This window comes from Periplaneta americana, chromosome 1 (assembly GCF_040183065.1).
Source record: "Periplaneta americana isolate PAMFEO1 chromosome 1, P.americana_PAMFEO1_priV1, whole genome shotgun sequence".
Taxonomy (NCBI): Eukaryota; Metazoa; Arthropoda; class Insecta; order Blattodea; family Blattidae; genus Periplaneta; species Periplaneta americana.
Window position 1 is genome coordinate 177,963,603 of NC_091117.1, and position 13,411 is coordinate 177,977,013.

General features: G+C 34.6%; 1 protein-coding gene across 6 annotated transcripts in view; it reads left to right on the forward strand.

The window, feature by feature from the left end:
* The window catches only part of Fhos (Formin homology 2 domain containing), a 758,651-nt gene that overhangs the window by 181,253 nt on the left and 563,987 nt on the right, over positions 1-13,411 (forward strand). For all 6 annotated transcript variants that reach the window (XR_011333454.1, XM_069833164.1, XM_069833173.1 and 3 more), the window contains exon 4: positions 4,739-4,835. Coding sequence is in view for 5 of the 6 variants with exons in the window: in XM_069833164.1 (XP_069689265.1) it covers positions 4,739-4,835 (97 nt within the window). In the remaining variant the exon portion in view is untranslated. The remainder of the gene's footprint in view (positions 1-4,738; positions 4,836-13,411) is intronic.

A 13,411-nucleotide genomic window follows, 5' to 3' on the forward strand; every position in this document is an offset into this window, starting at 1 on the left:
GATAGGACATGATCGTATTTTGGTTCAAATGAAACAAATACCAAACTGTGGCCGTGTAAAATAAGCTAAGAAATGTGACCTGATATCTTTACTTTCCGTTATAGGGCATGAATTAAAGTACATTTAATTTTGCAAAAGAATCATAGAAGTAAGTAACATTAGTATCAGACGCATTTTCATTAATATTATTGATGTTCAATATGATGTGTGATAAGTTTTGCTTTTGTTGCTGCTAAGACAAGATGTTAATGCTTAAATGTTCTCTCATATGTGAAACAACATTATATTTAATAGTACATATGTTACTGAAAGTTATTTAATCATTAAGTGCAGTGTATATAAACATTTTTTGAATTTTTATCCCAAAACGTACCAAATCCAAAATTATATTTCCTATAACTCTTGAATAAAATATCTAATAGCAAAAAATTTTCTATACGAACTTCAAAGAGGTCCAGAGATACCCTAAATAAAATATTGATATATTACAATAAATACTGTAGCTTCAGGGAAATGTAAAAATTGGAAATGTAACTTTTGAAGAGGTGCAGAAGTTCAAATATCTGGGAGCAACAGTAACAAATATAAATGATACACGGGAGGAAGTTAAACACAGAATAAATATGGGAAATGCCTGTTATTATTCGGTTGAGAAACTTTTATCATCCAGTCTGCTGTCGAAAAATCTGAAAGTTAGAATTTATAAAACAGTTATATTACCGGTTGTTCTTTATGGTTGTGAAACTTGGACTCTCACTTTGAGAGAGGAACAGAGATTGAGGGTGTTTGAGAATAAGGTGCTTAGGGAAATATTTGGAGCTAAGAGGGATGAAGTTATAGGAGAATGGAGAAAGTTACACATCACAGAACTGCACGCATTGTATTCTTCACCTAACATAATTAGGAACTTAAAATCCAGACGTTTGAGATGAGCAGGGCATGTAGCACGTATGGGCGAATCCAGAAATGCATATAGAGTGTTAGTTGGGAGGCCGGAGGGAAAAAGACCTTTAGGGAGGCCGAGACGTAGATGGGAAGATAATATTAAAATGGATTTGAGGGAGGTGGGAATGATGATAGAGACTGGATTAATCTTGCTCAGGATAGGGACCAATGGCGGGCTTATGTGAGGGCGGCAATGAACCTCCGGGTTCCTTAAAAGCCAGTAAGTAAATAAGTAAGTACTTTAGCTTCAGTAAGTTCTTTTGCTCTCCTGGAAAATTTATCCTGTTGGATTTGGTACTTTTGGAAACAAGTTCCACAAATAGCCAGTACTAGGGTTTAGTAAAGAAGGTAATCGACTCTCATAAGATGTGCTTTGCAAATTACGACTACTTATTTCATATTCCTTTATAAAATGAAAACGAGCACGGTGTACAAGACCTTTTCCAGACAGGTAAACATTGTTTGTTATTCATGGTTAGCGTCCGCGCGTACAAAGATCTACATTTCCGTAGAGTTTGTCCGAATTATGGGTCTTTGTTCCATAGTTAAATCACCTTTCCCAGGCTTCTTCACGACCTAGCATGACATCGCTCCATCATGTCGGCGGAAGGATAAGCCGTTGCGATGTCCGGAACAATTGAAGGTAGAAGACAAAGTCACGCTGTCGGTGAAGAAAAGCCTCATACCGAAACAATGAAGGCTCGTATTCTAAAAGATTACGACATGGAGACCGTATTAGGAGTTTACCCTCTGCTAGTCCATATCATCGCATATACATGAGAGTAAACGTGACGCATCGTCTTTCCAAATCATAAATTGAGTTTAAACCACGAATTGTTCAAGAGAATTTTGTGATAAGCAAAGACTATGTTTTCATCTCTAACCACAAATGGAAAATATAAAATTCAAACAATCTGTAGTGCAACTCAAACAGTTGAAAGTGCAAATATTCAAAGATATATATATATATATATATATATATATATATATATATATATATATATATATATATTTATTCAAAGATCTGCTTTTTACGATCATATCTAATTTATTTGGGTAGCTTAAAATTGTTATATTTTATGTGGACATAACAAAACGGAAGCATACTAAGCATTGTTTGTGATGGGCGGGTTGGCTGCCAAGTGGTGAAAGTCACAAAAATTGAAAAACGGACTAACACTACTTATAGTTGCTAGACATCCAGTTCTTTGTATCCTACAAATAGTGTCCGTCCAAGTTCAATAGTTCGCTCACAAATAGCGCAGAATGTTATCACAGTCTACTATATACAGTCGCGAAGCTCAATATGTAGTAAAAATGCAAACATAGGTAGTTGCCCACCACTAGGATCGCTACTATAGCCTCATCATCATGTCCTAGCAGATGACAAAATATGTTACACTTTCGTTGTCGTGTTCTTTTGGAAAAATTAACATCTTCCTTCCATTATTGAAATATTAAATGGATAAAGTTAATTTATTATTTTAATGAAGTATATTAAATTCCACCATAAACTCGAAGATACCTGCAAGAAATAGGTTAATATTATTTTTGTTTGTGCAAAACGAACTGAAATTTACTATAATCGCTTCACTCATTCAAGATTATAGCGATAATGAACTATGAAACCAATAAATATTAATTTGCATTTCCCTTTACAACAATAATATAATAACAATAATAATGGAAATATGAATTAATGGGAGTAACTTACGTGTACCGGTACTTTTAGTGTAGGCTTACGTAGTTAACAAAGTGGGATGAGGTTAAGCAATAATAATCACACCAGAATTGGAAATAAAACGTGATCAATAAATTTTATTGTAACAGACTTACTTTTTCTACGTCTCTAGTAAAGTAACAAATAAAAATAACAACAAAATTAACAGCTATAATTAAAAACATATCCTTTGAAAAAAAAAGTACGCCTAAGTTGTCTGAAAATGTACAATTATTCAAGGAATCAGCTGATACAGACGTAGAATTAGTGCAAAGCTTTTGTTTCTCAGCTGTAGGTAATAACAGAACAGGTTTATTTGAAACATCAAATAAAGTTGGAACTGCATTCCAGATTAATTTACTTTTGTTTTCATTCATAAATTGTGTGTTTTTGAAATGAAGAGAGCAAAACTTTATATTATTATAAAGATATGCTTCATTCTTTGTCGTTAGATCTTCCCTCCTGCTGTTTATTAACCACTTTTTGCATCTAGAAGAAAAATAAGAAATAGATGTTAGGATTTTTCTTCACGAGCATCAATACGAAATACAGTACGCAACGACCTAGCACTCGATGGAAATGCGACTCAGTCCACTCTAAATCCAAAGTCGACCGTGGACAGTCTATTGTTTCTAGTTGCTAACCGCTTGGAGCACTTTATCGCGAGATTTGCAAAAAATCACCTCAAGCTTCGCGACTGTATATAGTAGACTGTGATGTTATTACACCGAATGAAACTGCTGAGCACCTTGGCAGTGAAGTGGTGTACGTCCAAGTGCTCCTGCCAGTGTTATCAGCACACAGATTCTGTGCCGTCGCCGCCTTTGGACATAGTTTACTCTTTTTTTTTTTTTTTACAATTCATTTTGTATTTCAGATGTGTCTAGTAATGTCATAAAATAATGTTATAAATTTCAATCAAAGACACAACTATCTGCAAATGTTTATTTGCTACATGAATATAAGGTATATAAACGTTTTCGCCTTGTGGGGCATCATCAGATATATTAAAATATAAAAAAATATCACCATGTAGTACACACTGTTCGTATTTGCTTTTATAAATCTAATTTAATCTAAGTTCAGATCACATAATTTTAATATATCTGATGATGCCCCACAAGGCGAAAACGTTTATATACCTTATATTCATGTACCAAATAAACATTTGCAGATAGTTGTGTTTTGATTGAAATTTATAACATTATTTTATGATAGTTTACTCTGTTGTGTTCTTATTATTAGGTAAGTGTTGTTCAAGAATACAATAACGTAGCCTGTATATGAATCATTCATATTAAGTGCAAGTTGCTCACGACTGTAAATAACGTAGTCTGCATGTGAAACATTTATAATGTTAGATTGTGTTCCAAACTGTGAAATAAACGTGGCCTGTGTGTTCAAGACACACATGGATGGGACTGCTGCAGTTCCACTGCTGCATAACCCTGGTGGAAGATTCGTCACAATAGCAAAGAAAAAATATACAGGGGACCCCCTTGTCACCATTCTTTTTTTCTCGGCTTAAATCGTAATCTTTGAACTATTTCCAATGACACTGAATAAGTTGATGAAATCAGAATATCAGATGACATCGTATAAATTTCCATTTTGTTCTTTTCAATGTTCATTTTTGTTTGTGTTTCTTAACAATAAACAACAGTTCTGTTTTGAGTACGACGTCAACTTTTATTCAATCTCATTTCCTTCCCCAATTTATTTTTGTTGTTTTTGTTTTATAATTTTAATTTGTACTCACTAGCTAGCTAGTTAAATAAATAAAATTAGGGGAACGATATCTTTTCCAAGGTCATGACTTTGAAAAGTTCACTTTTGAGGTAGTTAAAACAATTGCAAGATAGATTTATAACTTCTAATTGAAAGTGTGTATGTTCCACTTATTGCCAAGCCATTATTTACTCAAGACATATACAATTCTGAATTTACAGTGAATTGCAAACTTTAAATTTGCTCTCCTGAAAACATAGAAATTTGGACGTACACCACTTGGCAGCCAACCCGCCCAATATTACTCTGTTCTGTTTAGATGAAAATATACACGCGCTGTTACAGATTCTGGAGGAGAGCTTTCGGAGTGCGAAGAAGTGGATCCCGGTCAAGTCCGCATACATGACAGCACGGCCAAGACACCGCAGATCCAGCGCCTGGGGTGAGTCGTCTGAAGTTGATTTATTAATATGTCACTATGAGGGACGTCAAACAGAGGTGAATTATGATTTGGGCTAGAATGGCCGAGAAATTTTATATGCAAACATCTTCTCAGTTTTGTTTAAAGCTAGCATGGGCATCGTGCCTCACTTGAGAATTTGTGCCTCACTGACCTTCATAGAGCTTATCGCTCTGAGGGACATCATCTTCACAGTCCCCGTTCCTCCCTCACGTAGCTCTAGGCGTGGGCAGATTCTATATCAGTTTCATAAGTAATATCAGTGGTGGCATAATGGCATTATAAAAGCAGTGTGTACGCGTTAGAAAATGATTATTTCATGAGAAATGGGAGGAAGAGTTTTTTTACTGTTTAGAAGGGGAGAACATACGATGTATGTTATGCTCGAAAATCCTATTAGGTATTAATAAATTTAATATACAACGACATTACTCCTTATGTCATAAATAACATGCTGAATTAGAAGGTAAGACAAATTAAATGTTATTTTTCATATTATTCCGAAGAAAATTTATGATCTCAACATTTGCAAAGTATACTTGTACTTGTGCAGATATAACATATCATACTCGTGGGTTTTAGTTCGATCTTAGTTTGAAGATACAAATTAGATTTATTTCAAATGTTATTTTTTTAAAGATACAAATTAGATTTATTTCAAATGTTATTTTAAGTGATCGTTTCATTTAATTTAGTATATTCCCTGTTGTTGTTGTTATTATTATTGTTATTATTATTATTATTATTATTATTATTAATTATTGTTAGTATTAATTATTAGTATTATTATTAATTGTATTTTTAATTAATAAGTTTATTATTGTCATTATTGAGTGTAATTAGTTACCACTGTCACGGGGTATATAACCACTGCAGTGTGAATAAATACATACATACATACATACATACATACATACATACATACATACATACATACATACATACATACATACATACATACATACATACATACATACATACATACATACTAAATACGACATTATACCTTAAACACGCTGCATTAAAAGGTGCGAGGAATTAAATGTTGTTTGTATGTATTATTTCCAAAAGAAATTTATAAAAAAAATATCAAATGTGTGTAGAAAACGAAAAATGATTTTATGCTCGACCATGCCGAAATGTAGTAATTATACACCTGGTAGCAGTCCTTTAATGCATGTCATTAAAGTACACCTACTCTTTAAAGTACAGGTGTTTTCAGCCAATGACAACTCAGCTTACAGGTGTTCAGCCTATAACAAGTCAGCTTTGTACCGTATAAAACCGCAAGTATCGATTATTCCCGGATATGCAATCGAAAGAGAATTAGCGAAAAGTCACGGAGGCTGGAAATCCAATACTGTCGCAGAAGGTTATGTTCTGTTACTATAATAATTAGCGTTAATTGTAAATAATATTCAAATAAATTCAATTTGTCATCTCGTTTTTCAATGTCGAATTCAATAATCAAGGTTATACCAAGTTTAACTGGATTACACAAGGTCAATGACATTATTGTTCCTCGGAAAAAATCAATACTTTCGCGTATGCGCACATCTCACAATTCACGACCTAGAACAAGGTCACTTCCGATCTTGTCAGATACAAATAAATTGTATACATATGAATAATTTCAAGTTAGAAATATGGTCGAGCATAAAAAGTCGTATGAAACTCGCCTATAATAGTAATTAAGAAGCTCGTATAAAAATTATGAAGCTCGCTTGCGCTCGTTTCATAAACATTCATACTCGCTTCTTAATTACTATCATTATAGGCTCGTTGCATAATGTACTATTCTGAAATTATTTTAGGTCGAGAATGTGCAAATCTATTCAGTAATCTTGATAAACGGCAGAATATTCAAGAAAATAAACGTAGACAACGTGATGGAATATTATTGGCTAGTTACGCAATTTCTCGCCTGTGATTTAAATCAATTCAATGATGGAGAAACAGTAAAGAGGTTTATGATTAAAGCTGCCGAATTCATTTGCCAAATTGAATAAAAGTTCTCGAGTCTCTCACGTTTACCAAGCGCTTTCCTAATAATTCGCCACTGACCGCCTTAGCGATTACGATAAGGTGACGCAGGCCACAGCAGTTTATATTTCCCATCCTACTCTGCAGTCTCCTCTCCTAGTAAACAAACTATTTCAAATCGAGTGCCTCACGTAACCGAAAATTGTGCCCATGTATGGTTTAAAGTCAACATTTCAGTTCCATCTGTACCTCAGTGCTGAACCGTGCAATTAACATTTTGCGAATTCAAGCTCGATGACTAGTGTTAAACCAAGCTAAAACTTCTGATGGATAAGATAGATGGAGTAGGGGAGACTATTGTACCTTTAAACACTTTTCACATTTTATTTTTTTTTGATTTTGGGAAATTAAATTTTTTTAATGAAAAAATGCTTGAAATAATTATTGAAGATCACTTTACAACTTCCTGTATATATTTTCCTGTTTTACAGATCTATTAAGGATGGGAAAAATAAAATGAAGGGATATATAATGTGTTCGAAGGTACAACAGGTTCATGTACCTTGGAACATACCCTCTTGTAAGTTGGAACATAGAGAATATAGGTGGAAATATAGCTGTAAAAACTGACAATAATATTAAAAATGTATGTATTTAACGTCATAAACCAGAGCAGGCTTCTCTGATTGATATTTTATTTCCTGGAAGGGCAATAATTGTTTCAGCAGCTTTCTTCAAAGCATCTGGATCAATTGGGGGCCTCTTAACTCCAGACTTACTTCCTGGCATGATCTTAAAATAAAATAAAAACAAAAACCGATTAGTATCTTGTACTTTGGAACTTGTTCTATGGTACAAGATGTTTTGTGTTCAAAGGTACAAGAGGGTGCACTTTTAAGCAAACATGGCTCCCAAAACTAGAGATTCGAATAAATCATGGAAATTAAAATATGTGATTACTCACCAGATGATAGGGAACATACTGCATTTGATTGATAATACTTACTTACTTACTTACTACTTACTTACTTACTTACTACTTACTTACTTACTTACTTACTTACTTACTTACTTACTTACTTACTTACTTACTGGCTTTTAAGGAACCAGATGGTTCATTGCCGCCCTCACATAAGCCCGCCATAGGTCCCTATCCTGAGCAAGATCGATCCAGTTTCTATCATTATATCCCACCTCCCTCAAATCCATTTTAATATTATCCTCCCACCTACGTCTCGACCTCCCCAAAGGTCTTTTCCCCTCCGGCCTCCCAACTAACACTCTATATGCATTTCTGGATTCGCCCATGCGTGCTACATGTCCTGCCCATCTCAAAGTCTGGATTTAATGTTCCTAATTATGTCAGGTGAAGAATATAATGTGTGCAGTTCTGCGTTGTGTAACTTTCTCCATTCTCCTATAACTTCATCCCTCTTAGCCCCAAATATTTTCCTAAGCACCTTATTCTCTAACACCCTCAACCTATGTCCCTCTCTCAAAGTGAGAGTCCAAGTTTCGCGACCATAAAGAACAACCAGTAATATAACTGTTTTATAAATTCTAACTTTCAGATTTTTTGACAGTAGACTGGATGATAAAAGCTTTTCAACCGAATAACAGGCATTCTGTGTTTAATTTCCTCCCGAGTATTATTTATATTTGTTACTGTTGCTCCCAGGTATTTGAATTTTTCCACCCCTTCAAAGGATAAATTTCCAATTTTTATATTTCCATTTCGTACAATATTCTCGTCTCGTCACGAGACATAATCATATACTTTGTCTTTTCGGGATTTACTTCCAAACCTATCTCTTTACTTGCTTCAAGTAAAATTCCTGTGTTTTCCCTAATCGTTTGTGGATTTTCTCCTAACATATTCACGTCATCCGCATAGACAAGCAGCTGATGTAACCCGTTCAATTCCAAACCCTCTCTGTTATCCTGGACTTTCCTAATGGCATACGGTTTTGCATTAAAAAACACATACCAATGAACGAAATGTTTACTTTTGGTACTAAAAAACTTCTTTTGTCCACGGAACTCACACTTTGCAGTAAATCAAACCGAAACTATGACCAGAACTACTCAGCGGCTTTCTCTACAGTCTACTTCAGTTTGAGTCCTCTAGGTAGCAGTAAAAATTAAAAAACAAAAAACGTTCAAAGGTACACTATGCTAATGGTACAACAGTCTCCCTATTTTTTTGCTTCCCAATGTTGGTGTTGCATAAGTGTAATTATAATTGTATTATAGCAACCAAATATAAACAGAAGCTTCCAAAATGTAAACGTCCCAGACAGGGAGAAAATTGCCCTGTGCAAACTGCCTGACAAACACGATCATCTCGATTTGCATTTGTGTATTCTCTCCCGCGGACTTGTTATTGAGCGAGATCGCAAGGCCTTTAATCTCGAATGTAAGTATAAACCAGCGGATAAATACACACCGCAGTTTCAAGGATTCCCTGTGTATTGCTTTATTTCTCATTTGTTTGACGTGAGATTTTTTCGTTAAAAATAGCTGAGTCTGATGTTAACATTCCGCGAATTTTCTGTATCGTACATCTGAAATAAGCGACGCACTTGGAACAGGCAGCATTTCGGCTTCAATCGCGCTGCAGCCTCAGTAGTAATTGCTCTGTTCCTGTGATCGTGTGTGGTTGGGTAGACTGTGTTCGCTGCAGTCACTGTAGTTTGGTGCGGCTGTTGTGATTATCTTGTTTATACATCATCATTGGTGAGCAACATTTACTTATCTTTCATATTCCTATCCCCTACTCGTATTTGTACTTTAAAAGTAGTTTCTGAGAGAAAGGAATTCTTAATAGTAATGTGCGTTACAAGAGCGGTATGTTGAAGTTTTCATGTTCGAGGAAAAGTTTGAAAAAGCGAAACGTAGTTGAGCTTTTTTAATTTCCGAGAATTGAAAGAAAACTTACCGCTCGTGTATCGTACATTATTTTGTGCGAAGATCGTTTATTACATACCTGAAAGAGGAATCTCTAATTAGCTGCAATGAAATCTCCATCTTGATTTCTGTTCAATGACGGCAAATTTGCAAAAAAAAAAAAAAAAAAAATCTATCTTCATTGTTGCTTTAAAATGTTTTCTGTGTTTACTATACTCCAGCAGGCCGTGATATACGTCTGTCTTTTTTCCCCCAGTTTATGATGAGTCTGGCATCTTGATGATTTTTTCACGGCTTCCTTAATGTTACTTGCATCACGAATGCAGTAACTTTAATGGAGTTGTAGAATTTACTTAATTTTTGGAAATATTTAAAAACAATAATTAACAGTGCAATTTAGGTGAAATTGCAGTGGTAAGTTTCCAATTTATAATTATTACTATATTGAACGTCTCTAAAAATAATATGTTAAAAGCCTAAAGCAGTAAAATCAATATGTCACTTAAGCGGTAAGAAGAGGGAAATTGTTATGTGTGTTAGGTTGGGAATACTGAATGTGGAATTTTAGACTTTCCGCGGATTGGTTTTGTGCGGAAACCAAGCAAATACGCACGATCTCGCACAAAATTATTAATATTACATTTTTCTGGCCATGTGACTCTTAACAAATGGTCATTTGTTTATGTGTATTTATGCATATGTGTGCATATATGTATTTTTTAACTGTATATACCGTAGAACTTGGTTATAGCGACCTCGTTTTGTGCGACACCTCGCCTATAACGTCAAATATTCTGTGGTCCCAACTAATTCCCCATAAGATATAAGCTTTTCTACCTTGCTTAATACAACAAACGTATATGCGTCTGCCTTGCATATAACGTCATTTTCAACCTCGTTTTGGAATACGATTTTCTAAGAACCAAAGTATTTTAGGATATATTTTGTTGAAATCTGGTAACCTGGCAAATTCTTTACTGTCCCCTTCTGCCATAGACCCCTGAAATGCAGGCAGATTCCCCACCCCATTGTAACCCACCCGAATTCATGTGGTATTAACGGTAGCTGCTTGCGATCAATTTCGATAGGAAGTTTCACTAAATGGACGCATTTTAACGCAGTACGGCCACTAAAAGAGGAGTTTTAACATTGGAAGAAAAAGTTAAAGTGATTCATCAAATTGAGAATGGTATTAAAAAAGCTTACATGTATCGTGAGTTTGGTCCAGTTAATTTTACAATTCAAACGATTTGGAAGAGCAAGGATAAAATTGTTGCTGCATTTGAACAGAATGGATCGAAACTACAGGAGGGAGCAGTGAAATTGTAACTGAAATGATGAACATACTCGTAGAACGAAATTTAGAAAGTGTGTATTCGGCAAGTAGGAGACAACAGAGTAAAGAAGTTTAGTGAGTAAGTTTGTTATTTTTCATTTTCCACCTCACTAGACTGATAATACTAATCTCGGTTACTACGACAGTCGTTTATAACAACATAATGTTTAAGGTCCCTTGGACCTCGTTATAACCAAATTCTACTGTATATTTAAGTATATACTGGGTGTTCAGTTCAAAATGTGTCATGGCTCGCTGTATGTCGTCATGTGGCTATCCGATGAGCCTAGAGAATTCAATCTTCCTACACTTCCGCAAAGGCGTATTACCTAACTGCGAGAGAAGTTGCCTAGCAAGTACGGCGTTCATTCTGAAGATTACTTACCGATACGTACGGTAACGCCAGTAGTGGCAAGAATGTGAACTGTTTAGAAACACGTACTGAAGTGAGTTTTTTTTCTTACTGTCGGGATATGGGGAGAGGGTTAAGACGATTACTTACGTATTTGTTGACATTAACTTGGACGGTCAACATGGACACGGAGCATTTTGATTTGTGTTGTGGAATGTTGCCGTACGCAATCGATGATAACAAATACCCTGCGTACGACTTGCCCGCGCAAAACACAGTTCGAAAGAGGTTATGGTAGCACACAGACCGTACAGACCGCCATCTGTTGCTACGACGTTCAAGTTATACCGTACACGTTCTCAAGTGCAGATTGAAGAACGCCTTAAATAATAGGCAACTTCTCTAACATATAAACTGAAACTCGCTTCAAATCGCTGACCCAACAGCAGTGACATCATGGCACACTTTGAAATGAACACCCAGTATATACTGTGTATGAGTCGCCTAGAATCAAACTGCACATTCTCCAAATTATGAAATATGGGATTGAGGTATGTTTCAGTGTAGAATTTTGCAGGGAATGTAATAAACTACAATCTATCTGCCTTAAGGGAAGAGGGTATTAATACTTTGAAATTCCTTGTTTTCTCCTTGTAACTTACATTTTTTGTGAGTATTGAATACCGTACGTATAAAATATAAATTTCAGTATTAGGTTTTCAAAAACAGCAAAAAGGGCTCAAATTTAGCAATTAGCTCCCAATTTGTAACTATTTACAAAACTTGATGTAACTCAGTTTTATTTAGATATTTGAGGAGTTCTTTTACCATTAGATTCACAAGAAGATTTACTACAAAATGACTTCACTTGATTTTTAATATGCATTACAGAAACATTATAACTGGTTTTAGAATATCATGAATTTCAGTTTTCTAGTCCGCGTCTCTGCATATTATTAATTATTTTCATATTGAGTTTAAACATCAAAATTCTAATGGAGCCAAATCTTTTTAAATAGTCTGTTTAAGATCTGTACAAAATTTGAGCTTCCTATTTTTCATAGTTTCTGAGTTATATCAATTTATGGTGAGGACGGTAACCAAAAAGTAATTCATGGAAAAACACATCTGAAGAGTCACTTGATATAAACTCTCACTTGAAGGGCCAGGCAATGATTGTTGTGGCCTTACTATATTTACTACATTTTTTTATATTTTCTTCCTCATTTTTGAGCAGTTGCTCACAGTTTTCATATTATTTAGAAGTCTAGCCTTCTATTTGCTAATCCTGCCCATGATTTGTAACTATATATACAAATGCACTACAAAACACAAGACTACACTAACTGCAACTTATATAATGGACACTATTTACATATTAAGTGTTTCAGAGACACCACAATATCTGTCAAGATGTAACAACCACATATCTATACTTTAGATCAAAACAATTTTCAAGCATGTCTAACAAAAACAACTCAAGGAATAATACTATCTCCAGCTATCTAGTGAATAAAACGAAAAACTATTGGAGATAGGGCTGCCACACTATTGAAGAATGAAATTATATAAAATAAACATTCGAAATCAGATTCAGAATACTGTAAATTTGAAACAAATGATATTGAAAAATGAAGTTGTCTAACAGAGTTTTAAGGGGAGAGGATGGTACTTTTGATGAAAAAGACTAAATTAAAAAAAAAAGAAAATATTCTTTAAAATACTCTGTGATATGTGTGGATTGTCATTTTTAAACCTCCTGCATTATGGATTTTTAAATCACTCGCCCACTTTTATTGTTGTTTCCGATAAATTAAATTTTCAAATTTTTTTTTCTTTAAAAATAACCTTTGATATGTGTGGAATGCATTGCATAACATTTTGTGGGTATTTGTGCCCTTATCGGATGTTGAGACGTCATTTTTAAACTTCCTGCGCTATGGATTTTTAAATCACACGCCCGCTTTTATCGGTTTCCAG